This window comes from Erigeron canadensis, chromosome 8, assembly GCF_010389155.1.
Source record: "Erigeron canadensis isolate Cc75 chromosome 8, C_canadensis_v1, whole genome shotgun sequence".
Classification (NCBI taxonomy): Eukaryota; Viridiplantae; Streptophyta; class Magnoliopsida; order Asterales; family Asteraceae; genus Erigeron; species Erigeron canadensis.
Window position 1 is genome coordinate 23897985 of NC_057768.1, and position 17899 is coordinate 23915883.

General features: G+C 35.0%; 2 protein-coding genes across 2 annotated transcripts; both read left to right on the forward strand.

The window, feature by feature from the left end:
• The first annotated feature begins 854 nt into the window (after positions 1-854).
• LOC122610462 (outer envelope pore protein 16-2, chloroplastic-like) lies at positions 855-4843 on the forward strand. Its single transcript, XM_043783450.1, has 8 exons — positions 855-944; positions 1838-2002; positions 2091-2142; positions 2296-2361; positions 2448-2479; positions 3308-3341; positions 3475-3542; positions 4649-4843. The coding sequence occupies exons 1-8, from the start codon at positions 855-857 to the stop codon at positions 4790-4792; spliced, it is 651 nt and encodes a 216-aa protein (XP_043639385.1). The 3' UTR covers positions 4793-4843.
• A 2769-nt stretch (positions 4844-7612) lies between these two features.
• LOC122609983 (TMV resistance protein N-like) lies at positions 7613-12557 on the forward strand. Its single transcript, XM_043782946.1, has 5 exons — positions 7613-8538; positions 8616-9720; positions 9837-10136; positions 10454-11395; positions 11483-12557. The coding sequence occupies exons 1-5, from the start codon at positions 7883-7885 to the stop codon at positions 12122-12124; spliced, it is 3645 nt and encodes a 1214-aa protein (XP_043638881.1). The 5' UTR covers positions 7613-7882; the 3' UTR covers positions 12125-12557.
• Positions 12558-17899: the final 5342 nt, after the last annotated feature.

The window sequence follows — 17899 nt, forward strand, 5'->3', positions numbered from 1 at the left end:
GTTTTCGGGTTTCGCGGGTGGTTCATCATCACACTTCGCGAGTCAACAGATTCAAGAAGAAGAAGAAGAAGAGGTCGAGGTGGAAGCAATACCCGAGACCCAAGTCTCGGTTAAAGGTAAAAGAGAGTGTCGAAATTGGGGGAAGGATGAAGAGGCGTGTTTGGCAAAAGCTTAGTTAAACGTTTCCAAGGATCCATACGTCGGAAACGCCCAAACGGCGGGTTCGTTTTGGAAGAAGGTGAAGTTTCAGTTGGACTCACACTTGAACCGTGAGTCGGGACGTACTCCAGAAATGTGTCGGTCGAAATGGAAGGATTTGAAGCATAAGGTGTCGGGTTTTTGTGGTATCTACAATGTGAAGAAAAGTAAGATGTTGAGTGGCCAAAGTGACGAGAATGTGTTTAAGTCGGCCGTGGCATTGTATATGCGGAAATACAATAACAAGTCCGGGTTTCCGCATGTAGAGGCGTGGCAGGTTTTGAGGAGAGGATCGAAATGGTCGGAGGTTCTTACTTTGGAGGGGATTTGTGAGGAGTCGGGTAGCAAAAGGGCAAGAACGGAAGGGTCTGTCCATGTACGTTCAACAGGGGAGGCGTCGGTCCATATTGACTTGAATGAGGACCACTTGGAGCAAGAAGAGGAGGGAGGGAACGACATGGATGATGCACCAGTACATCATGCTAGACCCGTGCCACCCCGCCGTAAAGCTAATGGTAAGCAGGCTGCTCCTTCCGCCTCTACTACATCTAAGAAGTTCTTGAAGATGGTCGCAGAGTTGAAATGCGACAATGAGGATAAAAAAATAAGCTCGGGAGGAGAACATGCAGATGCAGAAGGCGATGATGGATAGCTATATGGCGGCGGAGGAGGCTAGGAAGAAACGGGAGGAGGAGATGACACGGATGGTCCAGAGTCAGCAACGACAGAATGATATGGACTTCGTGGTCAGGCCACACGATCACCCAGCGGGCCGATGTTGGAGATGGTTTTGGCGCAGAAACGCGCCCTTTGTGAGCAGTACGGATGGCCGGCTCCTTAGTTGTATGTTTTACTTGTTTCTGTGTATTAGAATAAAATTATGTGTTTTAATTGTGTTTTAAGTTGTATTAGTTTTAATTTATTAAATAAAATGTTTTAGTTTTAAAAATAAATAGAAATTAAATTAAATAGAAAAGGGGGGGAGGGGAGGGGTGGCGAGGTGCTCCTAGCAATCGGGGAGGGGAGAAGAAAAAAAATCAGGGAGGGGAGGGGAGGAGTGGGCAAGCCCTCCCCCAACCCTAAAGAAAAAAAATATATAACCATCTATAATCCGTTCTATAGAGAATATGATTAAGAAATTAAGTATAATTTTTCTTCCCAAAACATCCTTACTTAAACATAAAATTTACATATACGTTTCTTTTCTCATTCTCTCTAATCATTACATACTCTCATCGACCTTTTATCACCCTTTGTCGCCACCCTCCTTCTCCATCTTCACCCTCAATCTCCAGTTCTTCACCACTGCCCTCTTTTATTTTTTCTAGTTGGCACAATACGCAGACAATATGCTCGTTTATACAAAATAAAATGAAAATAAACCTTGGCTCACCTTTCAAAACTCAATAAGTGGTATTCACCTCGATGTTTAAAAACTTTTGTTTCATAGTGCCACGTGTCAAATCAGTAAGATGGAAGCTGGCGATTCATTTCTCCAATTACTAACACGTGTACCATATAAATGACACCCGTAACACACTACCGCCTCCATTAACACTTTCTTTCTCCCACATCACCAAAAACATTTGCTCATTTACCAAAAAAAACATCAGACAGAACATTATTATTACTCCATTAGTTGTTAAAGAAAAAAAAAAGGAAAATAATGGGACATAATTTAGAGACAAGATCGGTAATGGATGAGGTTAGGAGCTACGACGATAATAGTGTTGTCGGAGGTTTAGTAGATTTTGGACATCCTCTTATTAATCGGATTGCTGGAACTTTTGTTACTGCTGCTGGTGTACGTACCCTGTATATATATTTATAGTATAATTGCATGAAGTGATTTATATATAGGTATAGATATATATTACGAGTATGTGGCGCAGATTGGTGCAGTTCAGGCGGTTACACGGGAGGCATATTTTACTGCCCTCGAGAGTGAGTTATATATTTAATTTCTTAGTATGTGTGTGTAAATGCAAAATTTCAAATATATATCTAACTATAAGTCAGATAGATATCTAAATCTATAAAAACCTCTTTTTATTAACTAAAGTGATTGCAACAACAATTTCAACTTAATGTTACCAGCTGCAAGCGGAGACAAAACTGGTATCAGTAGCCCCAAGAAGCACAATCCTTTCCGAGGTCTTAGGGGTATGTATGCATTCATATCTTGTATATATGTATTATTAGCCCGGGTTTCTACGACTGCTTATGATTTGGTCATTGTTGATTTGCAGGAGAATCCAACAGCAGTTCCATTGAAGGCTTGGTATGTTCAAGCATGATTTAATTGCAATGCAATGTTTCCAACAATTAGGGTCATATAGTTTGATTTTTATTGGTTGGTTGTGTTCATATTATGTTTTGAGCATCTTTATTTTGATTTGGTCTCAAAGAAATAGACGCATTTTCATCCAAGCCATTGTACTCGTATAGCGTAAATGTGTCAAAATGGGCGGGTTGGGTCATGGGTCAAAGCAATTTGAGGCCAATATGGGTAACTTTCTTATATGGTCACAAACCCAGGTGACAAATTGGGTGGGTTGGGTAATGGTCAGAGTTTTAGTGTTTCATAGATGATCAATGTATCGGAAGAATATAAAACCTGTATATTCTAACTAATAAAATGATATCAAATAAAATGAATTTAAGCTTTTAAGCATATAAGAGCACTCTGGTGGGCGATTGACCCCTTTCCTTGTCAAACTAGTTTTAAAAAATATTCATTCGAGATAAAAATTGACAAACCGAGCTACTCAATATTAGGTGAGCCTAAACTTCTGCTTCAAGTGTCATGTGTATAGAGTCCAACCAAGTCATGAACCCTTCTGTAACTTAACCAGTTATGGCAGATTGATTATTCTAATTGATATATATTCTTAAGTCGATCAAATAATAGTATAATTTGGTACACGTGGAAGGAAATTATCTCCGAGGCACTAATAGCTGCTTATTGTACCTTATGCATGATTAAGTTCACGCAGACATTGTTTTCTCCTGTTTAGTAAAAATATCGGCGTTTAGGAATGTATCTTTTTCATTGCCAATATGATGAACTCCGTTGATTTACTTTTAGCATTTTTGCTAATGTATTTAGGTGAAGGCCACAGGGAAAGAATCTATACAATGGGGTAAGAATGCTCCAACACTCTTTGGTTTATAATCATTTTCCTGACATGAACTGCTTATCTTATACGGAGTAAATAGTACATCCTCATCTCCTGGTATGATGGCATTTGATTTGATTTTTTTGTTGCATACAAGGTTTGGCTGCTGGAGTGTATTCTGGTCTTACTTATGGCTTTAAGGAAGCTCGAGGTGTTCATGATTGGGTGAGTTCTTAGGCTCACTTTACTTGTTACTCTGTTACTTATATTTAGATGTACAAGGCAAATTAGGTATATAGTCATTTGGTTGTCGTTGGTGAGGCTAGGTTGAGCCGAATCAATATCCTCACATAATTATTTTACCATTTGTTTCTGTATCGAAAGTGATCACAAATGTGTATTAGTATCTAAAAAAATGTCTATTAGTATTTAAGAATCAATTTCTTGAATTAAGTAATTTAATTGTTTATATACATGAAGATAACCCGAAATCATATCATATAATTTATAAGTAATGAGTACGAAAGGGCACCTCTAACTTGCAGTTTTTTTCCTATTACTTTGACTCAACATCCTATCATAGAGCCCTCATCTGTGTATATTACTACTCTAGCTCTTCAAGTGTGAAATGGAGTCACGGACCTCTTTTTTTCAGCTACAATGTTGCTTGTGAAGTATTTCTATGTAGTTGTTTACTTGGGTGAACTATTGTTACTGATAGTCATATTGATATTAAAAATGCATACTTTTATTTTACTGAAAAGTTGGATGATACTCGATTTCGATGTCACTGACTAATATCCTTCCCCTTATTCTTAACAATAGAGCCCGTGTTCACTTATGAATTGTTAGATTTGAGTTGTGGTTCTTGCCTGATGGGACAGATCAAAACATTCTGCTGGAAGAAAAAAGTGTCAAAAAATTGGAAGTCATTGAAAGTGTACTTATAATGCTTATGGTTTCCGAACTTCTTTTATTTCAAAAGTCGCAACATAATTTTTTTACAATTCAGATATTCATAGAACGTGACTAATTAGTACTTCAAGCATTTTTAAAATGGAAAAAAGAATGTTTGTGATCTGACGCACAGATCATACTCGAAAAAACCCATCTTGACCGGTTTAGAGAACCGCCAGTATAACAGTGTCTAGACTCTAGACTCATCGACCGGGGATCCAACTTGATAGATATTCAACCAACTGGTAAAGTCTAAGCAGCCACATATTTGTTTCTGTGGACAAAGAGACCAATATGACTTGCAGCTGATGACTTTCAAAATGGAAGTGCGCTAATATTGTAGAATGTTTATTTTGTGTCCATATTGGGTGCAGAGAAACAGTGCGGTGGCAGGAGCAATGACGGGTGCTGCTCTGGCTCTAACATCAGACAATTCTTCACAAGAACAAATTGTGCAATTTGCCATCACGGGTGCTGCTGTCTCTACAGCTGCAAATATTCTCACTGGGATATTCTAGCCTCGTTCTCTTTCCGAGTACGGAGTATACTGTATTTGGATCGTGTTTTCCATTAGTGATGTAGTTTCTTGTTAAAGTTAATCTTCATATACTCTATATGTAATGTATGAAGAAAATTTTCTGGTCTAATGGCAATTGTTTACTTGTTGGAAAGTTGGTATCAGATGACAGATGATATGGATATTTGTGGAGAATTTTTCAGGGGCATATTTTCAATAAAATTGATGATGCACCGAATGTGAAGAAACTTCACGTTACTAAAATCAAAATAATCTGGTCAGCTAGAAACAAATAAACTTGTAACCTTGCATTGATTTAACTTTTATAGTTCTACTTATAATAAAAAGTTATATTATTGTGTAAACAAGTTTTTTTCGGTTTTTTCCACATTAAATAGGTATTTGCCGTCATTGACAGATTATTAAATTTGAGTATCGGGAGAAAACTCCTTGGTCCAACGTCGAATTTCAATTTTTCTTGTCACCATTGAGATTTTAACATGTTATTCAAGTTACCGAGTATCATACTTCGACCAATTAAATTGATAGTCAGTGGGGTTTTTTTTTTGAACTCGTGTGCACATTTTTACATTGCTTGATTTGTCTTGTGTCGCAATAAATATCCAGCGACACAGATATTGTGACACATAATTACTTTTCTCTTTTAGTTGAATGAATGAATGTCAAAGTTTTAATTCACAACGATTGTATATCAAAATGTGTTGACAACCTATATATGTATTTGTTATTACAACACTAAACGAGTGATATTTTTGAAAAATGACATGCAAAATTGTTTTGTTTCTGTTTATTAAGTTGTCATTATAATTTATAACTAATAGTTATAAATAGAACATGTTGAAATTTGATGATATTATTATTTTAAAAAATATTTTGTATCAAAAGTTATAGCTAGATTGAATATGTATGTTTTTTTAACAGGCAGTCGGTATTCGCCATCAGGAAACACCTCACTGTATAATTGTGAAGTCTTGCACGTATTATTAATTATAGGGATATGTATCTTACATACAATAAACATTTTTTAAAGTTGTTTACATACAATACACACAACTTTAGTTATTTCCTACTATAGATATTCATCCAAAGTTTGTTACATTTCATGATACAAAGTTATAGACTACGAGATGCAGATCATAAGCTGTTACAGCATATGTATGTTAATTATATCTTTTGTGACGATGTTAAATTTTTTTTATAATCATAACTAATTAAAGTAGATAACAGATATTGAAAGATGATGATGGTGTTGTAATTTTTACAATCTTTTATTTTTTTTAAAAAAGATAAGAGAAAATGACCTCAATACCCAATTTTTCTAAAAAATATATCAATATATCCAAGTTTTTTTGAATTTTCACAAAATACCCAACAAAATCGCAATAATTTTCAAAAATCGCAATGAGATTTATAAAATCGCAATAAGATTCCCAAATTCGCAATGAGATTATATAAAATCGCAATGAGATTTCCAAAATCGCATAAAGATTTAACATAATCGCATAAAGATTTTATAAATCTCGTAAAGATTTTGTAACATTCGAAGTTCTTTATGAGATTCTAAGTTCTTTATGCGATTATCAAGTTCTTTATACGATTCTGAAAATCTTTATGCGATTTTCAATATTCTTTATGAGATTTTCAAAGTTCTTTATGCGATTTTCATCATCCTTATGCGATTTTCATCATCTTATTGCGATTTTCCAAACTTATTGTGATTTTTGTGGGTATTTTGTGATAATCTAAAAAAACTTGGGTAAATTGATAAACTTTTATAAAAAATTGGGTATTGAGGCTATTTTTTCTTATAATTACTTTCCATAATATATAATTTAAAAAGTATAATATAAAATTTAGGATTTATTTTCAAATTTAGATCATTAAAATAATTACTTTCTGCAATTATAAATTGTAGAAATTACTTTTCATAATTAATAATCATATTTAAATTTGTTAAATTAAATTCAAATCTAAAAGGTTAAAAAAATATATATAACATCATCGTTACAAGAAACAGAAGTGTGGGTGAATCGACATCGAATAGAAGAATTCACTTTTTTTTTTCTTTGCTGATTCCTCTCAATGAAATTTTAAGTATATATATATATATATATACTTAAAGATTGAAAAATAAAATGCAAAATTGATTAACTTTTGTTTTTAGGGAGAAACTATTATTATGTGTCAAACTAACATGAAGTGAAACGAAATGCAAAGGAAATGTGGATGAAATGAGAATGAAATCTTACCATTGTATTTTTTATTATTATATTATTTAATATACGTTTATTATGGTGATATATATTTGGTAATTTTATACGGTAACAAATACATTTTTTAAAAGGCAACTTTTATTCACAACATATCAACCCAATAGGCGATATAACACATACAATTTACAAACAACACCTACGCTATATTGAATCTACACCAGTTGATCCAACTAGTATTTTTATTTCTATAACAAAAAAGGCCAAAGCTCTTATATTATGCACTGACGACTCGATCTTGGTAATGGTATTGTATTAAAGCTTTGACCATTCTCTGTCTTCATAATAATAGTTTTTAAGAGCTTTCTTTTTTTTTTTTTTAACCCCCACATTCTTATGAATCTCCACCAAGTCTTTGAGTGAGAAAAAAAAGGTGGTTGTGCCTTAGACCACGTTCTTATGAATTTATAATGCACCACACCAGGTTAACCAAACCACAACCACAAAAAAGATGCTTCGCTGTTTCAAGGCCTTCCTCACATAAAACACAATTACCAAACCAAAGTAACAGTGTCGTATGGTTGGAATTCTATCCATGACAAGTCTTCACATGAAAATATTAACCTTCAAAGAACCCAATTAGACCAAGAAAGCACATTCATATTGCTGTATATAATCTTGGGAGCTTCTCAAAAAATCTTTGACAATTCCTTATATATTTATCATTTTCATTTTCATTCTGCTTGCTTACTAAACAAATTATACTGTATAAATCATTTCCATTAAACTCGGTTTGTGTCGCTGAAAATAATTCTTACAAATCAAAACCAGATCATAATTAAACTCATATAATCGCGGTGATGACAGAAATTACAATCGGGGTTCTCGCTGTTACGGCAGTTGTGGCTATACTTTCAACGATATTATTGATCGTTGTGATGCTTCTTCCACGCACATTAAGTAGTCGCTCACGCGACAATAATAGACCACTAATTGTGCCGATTCCAAACACATCATCAGCAGCAGCAGCATCATCTTTGTCTTCTAAGACATGGAGATATGATGTGTTTCTTAGCTTTAGAGGTGAAGATACTCGCAAGAATTTCGTAGATCATCTCTACTCTGCTCTTAAGCAAAACGGGGGAATACGCGCTTACAAGGACGACGTAACGCTTCCGAGGGGTGATTCCATCGGCCCGTCCCTCATGAATGCCATCCAAGACTCACAGATTGCGGTCGTCATATTCTCTGAGAACTATGCCGACTCTTCCTGGTGCTTGCAAGAACTTGAACATATTATGAAATGTAGATACGAGATAGGGCAAATTGTTTTACCCGTATTCTATAATGTGGACCCGTCTCAAGTTAGAAAACAAAAAGGCAAGTATGAAAAAGCATTTTCCAAGCACGAATCGTCGGAGAACAATATTACGAAGCAGAAAATTGAGTCATGGAGAAAAGCACTCTTTGATGCTAGTAACATTGCTGGATGGGAACCCAGGCTCGTAGCCAACGGGTAATCACTTTTTATAATTTAATTGTTTTTTTGTTTAGTTGTGTAAATGATACATCTCTTTGATATCGAATGCCCAGGCATGAAGCAGAATGTATCAAAGAGATTGTTGGTTCAATTTTAGACAAGTTGTCGTCCTTAGATTCAGTCGTTCATGATGAAAACCTTGTTGGAATGGGAACTCGATTGCAAGATTTGAAATCTCGGTTAAGAATTGGGTCAGGTGGTGTGCGAATGGTTGGGATATGGGGTGTTGGGGGTGGTGGTAAGACCACTCTTGCAACGTCTCTTTACATGGAAATTATATCTGGTACGTTCGATATTTGTTGCTTTGTTGAAAATATTCGGATGGAATCTAGCCAACACAATGGTTTAAAAGATCTGCAAAGAAAACTTCTATCATCTGCTTTTTGTGAGCAGAGTGTGCCAAATGTTGATATAGGAAAGCACATGATTAAAAAGATGTTACGTTATAGGAATGTGTTGATTGTTCTTGATGATGTCGATGACCAGGAGCAACTGGAGGCGTTAGCAGGATCACATGATTGGTTTGGTGATGGGAGTCGAGTAATTATCACAACCAGAGACGAACATGTGCTTATATCTCACGGGGTAGATGTGATCTCTCCCATCAATTTGTTATCAAGTGACGAGGCTATTCGGCTTTTTAGAAGATATGCTTATCATAAGAATAAACCTGTAGAAGATTACGATAAGCTTTCATTAAGTGTCATTAATTATGCTAATGGACTCCCATTAGCACTTAAAATCTTAGGGTCTTTTTTATATGGCAAAAACAAGAATGAGTGGATTAGTGCCTTGGATAAGTTAAAATGCCTCCCAAATCGTAAGGTCACTGATCAACTCAAAATAAGTTACGATGGACTTGACCGTGAGGAGAAAGAGTTATTCTTAGATGTAGCATGTTTCTTCAGGCGGTGTTGGCAAGACGATATAATGGATAAACTAGATGCTTGTGGGTTTCATTCTACTATAGGCTTAACCGTGTTGAGACAAAAGGCTCTCTTAACTATTTCTTCACACGGTTTTATTGATATGCACGATCTGGTTCAAGAAATGGGTCATGAAATTGTAAGAGGGGAACATCCCAACAATCCTGAAAACCATAGCAGGGTTTGGAAAACAAATGAGATTGCAATCATGTTTATGGGGAATCCAACAATGGTAAAGCCTTTACTGATTGATAAGATGTAGATGCCCATGAAATATTGGAACTGAGTCATACATACTGAGATATACTCCAACTCACTGGTTATATTGTTTTTTCGGCTTTATTGCAGGAAAATAATAAGATTGAAGCCATAGATTACGTTGGTGATTGTTCACCAGGCTTCACTAAGCTTGTTTCAAACATGAAGAAACTAAGATACCTTGATGTAAAATTGGACAGCGACTGGTATCATGAAGAGCTCGAAAGCAACTATGATGAAGGGCCTGCTTTTCTTTCCCATGAGCTGAAGTATATTAGTTGGGTTTCTTGGAACAGCACAAGTCCATTCCCCGAAAGTTTCAAACCAACGAAGCTTGTTGTTTTAAAGCTGTGTTTCACATTGCAAAAGGAACTTTGGAAGGGTTGCAAGGTAACTGTATGCTCTTATATATGTTTGATTAGCAAATAGATAACTAAATAACAATTTAACACTTTAACTTCTTGATATGTTACAGCACCTATTTTATTTCTTACTAAATAACAATTTAACACTTTAACTTCTTGATATGTTACAGCACCTATTTTATTTCTTATGTTAATGAACTGCCATGAATTCCAAGGAGTTGCTTGTTTAACCACTATTGATGGACATACAAATATGTGTATGAGATGTATGTAATGCTTCATAATGTTATTCTATTATTGAATATCCATAATTATCATAAGTTTTACTTGTGTATGCATCAGTATCTGCCGTGTTTGAAGGAGCTTGAAGTCATCGGTGCAAGACATCTAGTGAGAACGCCTGATTTTGGTGGACTCCCGTGTCTTGAAAAGTTGGCACTCCATGATTGTGGTAGTTTAAAAGATATTGATCCGTCTCTTGGAAATCATTCAAGACTTGCTTACATATCTGTTAAAAATTGCGAGCAAATTTCAAGGTTTCCAATCATTGTTTGGATGGGAAAACTTGAGAGACTTTTAATTTACCGATGCGATGAACTATGTGAGTTCCAAGGGATTGAAGCAAACATGGATAGCTTGATTAAGTTATCTTTAAAAGATGTTGGGATACAAGTTCTTCCTTCATCAGTCGGAAGATATTGTACCAACCTTATTTCGCTGCACTTGGAGTCTTCAGAGTTACGGTGCATAGATGGAAACTTTCGTGCCTTAAAACATTTGAAGAAATTTAAACTAAATGTAGATGCCAACAAACTTGAGAAGTTTCCAAAAGACCTATTCGATGAAGAATGTTGCCTAGAGGTACTTAGATTGGTGTTTTTCAACTACTCCAAAAGTTTACCTAGTCCTCCTCATTTGCCACGCTACATAAGAAAGTTAAGTCTCCGACTGAACGAAAAAGAAGTACCCTCTGGGATTAGTGAATTATCCGATATGGAAGAGTTAGATCTAAGTGAAAGTTTTTTTTCACGATTAAGTTTTAGCTTGTTGGAATTTACTCATCTCAAACTCCTCAACCTGAGTGATTGCGAGAATCTTGTTGAATTGCCTGAGCTCCCATCAAATCTATGTATACTCAAAGCAGACGATTGCGATTCACTTTCAGCCATTAGAGATGATGTTCATAGAAACTGTAAATCGTTATGTCAAGTCTCAATCACTAAATCATATGGGCTTTGCGACAGCTTTGTAGGTGGTGAGGGATTATTAGAAACCATGCTCCAGGTATATATATCTATGATATGATATGTTCTTTTATATATGTAATGTGAAAATAACTAAATTGTATGATTTACTTGAATCAATAACCAGGGAAAGGCTCAGTGCATCAGCGTGTGGCTAAAAGGGTTAGAGATTTCCAAGGGGTTTAAACCTTGTCTTGTTGAAGGGACGAGATATCGATTGAAACTTCCTGAGAATTCATTCAATGAATTTTCCGGATTATTACTTTGCTATGTTACAAATGATGAATGCAATATGCAAGATTATGTAAAAATAAGTATGAGGCAGGAGGAGCAGAAACTGCAGATGGGAATGGGAGATTCTCAAAATGAGCAAGTGTTTTGGGAGGAAGAGGAGGGTGTTGATAGTTTCCACACTTGGATTGGGTATGTTTCATTTGGATCATTTAACGCTTGGTCGGACAAAACATCATCTGTTGTTGACATTTCCATTCACCAACCTTCTTATATTGATGATGGGTCATTTACTAGTGGCTTTGGAGTTAAACTCGTTTCCAAAAAGGATCAAATGGAGGAGACCACTGAAACATCTATGAATTCCTCTGCCGATGATGATTATAAATGTCGATTTGAGATCCTTAAGGGTTTCAACCCATTAACACAAAGTTTTGCGGGCTTAACTGCCTTAGCTGATTCTAGTTCTCTTTTTGAGTATCAATTTAGAACAATAAGCAGAGGTGGTTTCAGCAGCTTTCTTTTACAGGGATTGTAACGCCCCAGCATTAGCGTTGGAAAATCTAATGTCGTTTCTTGCCTTCCATACCAAGATGTTACACTTTCCATGAACCCATTTACACCAACTGAAGACGAATCTGCTGCTGTAATCTCAGTTGCTAATCAGGAAGTCTTTTAGTGTAGTGAATCACCTTAATCACTTTTCTCCACAAGGTCCCAGTTCGCCACCCTATTCATGTTGGCCCGAATGGGAATTTACAATTCAATTGTTAATTCTCCCGCTGATGATAACTTTAAGATCCTAGCTCCATGATTCAAGGGCTCTTTTGAGTGTAAATTTGCACTACCACGTAGGGTCTGAACCATGACTTTTTTGGATGTCCCCAATATTAGAACTGTTATGGAACTTTTTGAGTAAACTTTGTGTATTTTTCTGATTTTTTAATTAATTAACTAATATGATCATGCAAGATGAAAATTTACAAATAAGTTTGATAAAAGCAATCATTTTTCTGCAAATCACTACTATATACATCTACGTATTTGCGTATGATAACACATAACACAAACTCATTGTTGCCATCTTACCCAATCCCACGTTTCTATATGACTCGATCAAATCCTTCACTGAAGAGAAAATAAGAGTAGTAGAGTACCAACCTTGCACCAAGCACTAATACTTCCCCACACTGAAGTAGCGAATTGACAATTGCACAAAAGATGGTCGATCGATTGTTTCATCCCATGATTCGCACACCCACATAATAGAAAAAAAGTAAATAACTCCCAATGCAGTCTTTCACGGGTTTTCAGTCTCAATACCGTTTTCGACGGTGTATGGGGAGGTTGATATGTAGACAGCCTTACCCCTAACAAAGATAGAGAGGATGCTTCCAGGTTCTACCATAGGTAGAAAAGGACCTCCAGCCTTGCTGGGCATGAGGATCGAACCCATGACCTCTGTTTCTAGAGGCATGAGCTCCAACCACTGATCCAACCCATTTGGTTTTTCGCACACCCACATAATGTTGACCCAAAATTACAATTCCTTAGCTGAAGAGGTTTATACGTTGGTAGCCGATTAAGAGCCCCCATAAATAAATATATTACATTTTTTTTGAACTCCCTATACTCTTGATGTATTTCTTCACACTTTGAACCGAAAATACCTCGTGTTTACCCCCGTTCCCCACACCTAGACAAGCGAATTCCACCCATCGGTTGATTAATGCATTTGGTTGAGACTTAATAAATTAAATCATGACTTAATTAAAAATATTTAATTCATTAAGTAATCAAAAGTTTTTGTTTTTTAACTTAATAAACAGAAACCAATTATATTAATTTAATCTATATAGACATTACTTATCAATACGTACAAGTAACTTAATCAATTCAGTCACTTGGCTTAAAAAAAATAAACAAACCCTTACCCACTCTTCCATCACATTAGTAGACAAAAGGGTCGAATATCATACAACTAGACATACTAATTTTGCTTAGACATATTTTTTATTGTATTCTTTTCATTGGCTTTTCAATAAATAATTTATATACCTAATTTATAAGACTATAAATATATAATATATGAGTTAATAGGCCACGTTATTATTTTTGGGAAATGATATTCATAATATTTTTTTGTCATATAAAATAATCATTCTTATAGTTAGTGGTATATTTTACGAATTTAAAATGTTTATACTTGTTGTATCTTATGAATCTATCGTCTTTTTTCCACATATGCAACCACATAAACCAAAGATATTGTATAAGATGTGATTATCTACTAACTTGCACCAAAATTAATTTAAAAATGTCTGTTGTTTATAAAAATTTTGTATGATGATAAGTGGTACGATGTGTGACATGTCGGGCCTGGAACACTGTGACAATAAGAACTTTGCAAGAATAAAAAAATAAAAAACTAAAGAAAAACCCAAAGAAGACGCGACGTGTTAAAATTCGTGCAATCATAGTATCGGCGATAGAAAATACCACGTAATAATAAATAAATAAAATAAATAGACATGTGTTGAATAATACTTTTGGTTTCTATATAAATTGTGTAAATAATACTTATCGAGCCGTTTTAAAATAGAAAAAAATGTAATTATATATATAGTTAATAACAAAATATTAAGAAATAAAATAACCCTAGCCGATTAAATTTAATACGAGATATGGCTGAATGGTTATAACCCGGCCCGATTAAAACCCGCGAACGCCGCCGCCATCAATTGACAAAGGTATATATTAGAAATTGGTTTATCATTTTATCACAATTAAATCATAATAATCAGATCGATCAAAAAAAATATATGATTTAATATAAAATTTAGGAGTTTTCACAGTTTTACAAAAAAAATGGGTTTTCAAAATAAGGGTTATATATATATAGGGGTGAGTTATTTTAAGAATCATTAAAAAGAAAGAACGCGATAACCAATTTCAGTCCTCCATTCATCAAGATCAAGAAGGGTATGATTGTCATTATGAAAAAGTCAACATCTCTCTCTTTCTTTCTCTTCTAATTAAATTAACAAAAATATCTAATTCATTAAAAAACTTTTATCTCACAAACCGTACATCGTTAGATGGGAAAAAAAAAGCATGGGTAGTCTTGAAATTTCGTACTCTTTCATTAGAGATGCAATTCGATATACTTTTGAAGACTTTTTAAATTTCGTTTTTTTTCCCCATCTCGTTCATCCTACACATGTGTAGGGATAAATAAAAACCACTAAAAGGTTCATCCTACACATGTGTAGATTCATCCTACACATGTGTAGGTTGAACAAAAATTATAATTCAGAACGGGTTTCGTCTTTAAGCATATTCATAAACCAAAGCTAGTGGGGGTGATAGATCATTGAGGGTGATAGGTCATAGGGTGATAGGTCATAGAGGATGATAGGTCATAGGGGGTGACCGGTGATGGGTGATCTACCTAACGGGCTCCGCCCTTAGCCGCTATGGCTCCGCCATGGACCGACGGGCTCTGCCCTTGGCTACCATGGCTTCGCCATAGTTTGACGGGCTCCGCCCTTAACCTTCATTGTTGTGTACATATGTTCATTCATCTTACACATGTGTAGGACAAGTGGAAAACACTAAAAGGTTCATCCTACACATGTGTAAACATCAAAGAACAATAATTTACACATGTGTAAGATGAACGTGATGAAAAAAAAAACGAAACTTAAAAATTCGTCAAAAGTATGTCGAATTGCATCTCTAATGAAAGATGACGAAATTCTAAGACTACCCATGCTCTTCTTTTCGTTTAACGATTTACGATTTGTGAGATAAAAGTTTTTTAGTGAATTAGATAAAATTATATTAATTTAATAAAGTAAGAGAGAGAAAAAATAAAGAGAGTGACAAATACCCCTCCAGTGTTGGGAGGGGTTTTTTGTTTTTAATCTAGTCCATCCATTTTTTTTGATCCAAAGGTGGAGAGGGTTTCTTGAGTTCTTTTTTTTAAGGGTTCTCAAATAATCCCTCCTATATATATATATATATGGGGACAATCAAATAAAAACAGTTTTAAAATAAGAACGGTGATAACACCTTAAAAACATCATTTTGATGCATTAAAGGTCTATAAAACTGACATAGTGCATAACTAACTATCATTATTTAAGTGTTTAACAACACATTGATTCATCAAAATTGAAAAATCACGTTTTTTGTTGGATGCATCCATCTTGGATGCATAATCATCAAAATGATGCATCCAACAAAAAACGTGATTTTTCGATTTTGACGGATGAATGTGTTGTTAAACACTTAAATAAAAACAATTAATTATGCACTATGTTAGTTTTATGGACTTTTAATGCATCAAAATGATGTTTTTAAGATGTTCTCACTGTTCTTATTTTATAAGAGTGTTCTTACCGGAGTGTTACTATATATATATATATATGGTAACTTTTCAATGAATTTTGAGGTACAAAAGTCGTTCATAAGGTTTAGGGTCGTTTGGGGTGTATTTGGTTAAGTTTTGGAGGTTAAATAATGAGTTTTGTGCAGAATCGGGGCTGGCTGCGGCGCAACTAGAAAACAGTGACACTTAGTTGCGACGCAATTTGGTAGTTGCGACGCAATAGCGACATAACTTTCAAATGGCCATAACTTTTGAACCGTAACTCCGTTTTTAACAAATAAGCTATCCACGGAATCGTGAAAGAGTCTACTTTCTAATGGTAATATTTTTAAAAGATTATGATAATGTCAAGGATTTTGATATTTTTTTTATTATTTATATTATATAAAGGCCCCAGAACGCTAAAACAGAAAGGTTAACTTAGTGAGTGAATGTTGAGTTCCGTCGAGTTATGTAAGCCCTTATGTATTAAACAAACCTCCAATGTATCAAGCATTGTCATGAGTCATGTTTATAGGTATTTAGGCTTGAGTAATGACCATAAGTAAGTGGGTACTTGTTATCTCATTATGTTGTCTAATGATTATAGGTAGTCGGAAATACTTGCAAAGCTCAGTAACTTGTGTTATCATTTGTTGTGCTCTTCAACGAGGTAAGATACACTACTTTGACACGCTGAGGGTTCAACAAAAACATAGTTTTCATATAATAACTTCCCAAATGGTATCTTGTTTGCTTATGGGTATTCGGGATTATATGGGAGGTGATATGGGCTATGTAGATGTATATTGAAGCCTGAAATGCTACTAATATGATATGTACTGATATGAGATGATATGTATGCTTAATAGATGATATGAAATGATATATGATATGAGATAATAGATGTTTTGCAACGATATATGACATGAGATGACAGTTGATATGAAATGATGTACGATCTAAGATGATAAATGATATGCAATGTCGTAATGATATACGATATGCAATGATATATGATGATGTACGAGATGTAACAATGTATGCGATGTCATGATATGCTATGAAATGCTATGTAATGTCTTGAGATGAATTGAAATGTGTTATATGTTGATGATATGTAAAATGTGCATGACTACATGGCTTGTTCATCTAGTTCACTAGACTTATTAAGTTGCCATGACACGTGCACATTTAAGGGTCAAAACGTAAAAAGATGATATGTGATGATGTTTAGGTAACGTGGACACCTAAAATATATGTGATGTAAACCGAGCTCTTATATGATATGAAAGTGTTAAGCTTAACTCGTACTTGCCCTTGCTCGGCGGGTGCGTATATGGTTGCTTGGGTGGCTCCTTGCAACATAATTACGTGGTTTGAGTATCTCCGGGTGGCGTGATTAACCACCAATGTCTTTGAACATACGGACTACTCCAGGATTGGCTTGTCATTCCTTAACGACATTGATGGACCGCCGTAAGGCTTATCCATCTAGTCGGGTGTGAGGTTCCCTGTTAAGTCTTATGACCGCCTACACATACTTACACCTTATATGTGAAGAGTAACTTATGTCACGCCTAATGTAAGTGACTTATGTCACACTATACGACGATGCTTATATGTTATATGTAAAGTAAAAGATGATTAGGCACAGTTAGGTGATTCAACCTATGATGATGATGTTTGATGCGATGATATGTTATAGATTATGTGATGCATCGATGTGATATGTGCCTTGACGATGTAATTACACTACTAGAAATAGAGCTATCAATGACCCGTTTTTTATGACACACGCTAATAGATGATGCACAAAATGAGAAGTCATAGAATAAGGGTCATTACGAGTAAAATTTACCCTTGGGGACGCATTTTAAGAAGTGTCATAAAAAAAAAGTTGGTCTAACGCGGAGTAAAGTGACACTTTCTTAAGCGGCA

Excerpts from the sequence above, each read along its gene's own strand:
- LOC122610462 (XM_043783450.1), top strand. The coding sequence starts at position 855 with ATGGCGGCGGAGGAGGCTAGGAAGAAACGGGAGGAGGAGATGACACGG. Across the intron at positions 2,362-2,447 it reads TCCTTTCCGAGGTCTTAGGG|GAGAATCCAACAGCAGTTCC; the intron begins GTATGTATGCAT and ends GTTGATTTGCAG. Across the intron at positions 3,543-4,648 it reads CTCGAGGTGTTCATGATTGG|AGAAACAGTGCGGTGGCAGG; the intron begins GTGAGTTCTTAG and ends TATTGGGTGCAG.
- LOC122609983 (XM_043782946.1), top strand. The coding sequence starts at position 7,883 with ATGACAGAAATTACAATCGGGGTTCTCGCTGTTACGGCAGTTGTGGCT. Across the intron at positions 8,539-8,615 it reads CCCAGGCTCGTAGCCAACGG|GCATGAAGCAGAATGTATCA; the intron begins GTAATCACTTTT and ends TCGAATGCCCAG. Across the intron at positions 9,721-9,836 it reads TTATGGGGAATCCAACAATG|GAAAATAATAAGATTGAAGC; the intron begins GTAAAGCCTTTA and ends GCTTTATTGCAG.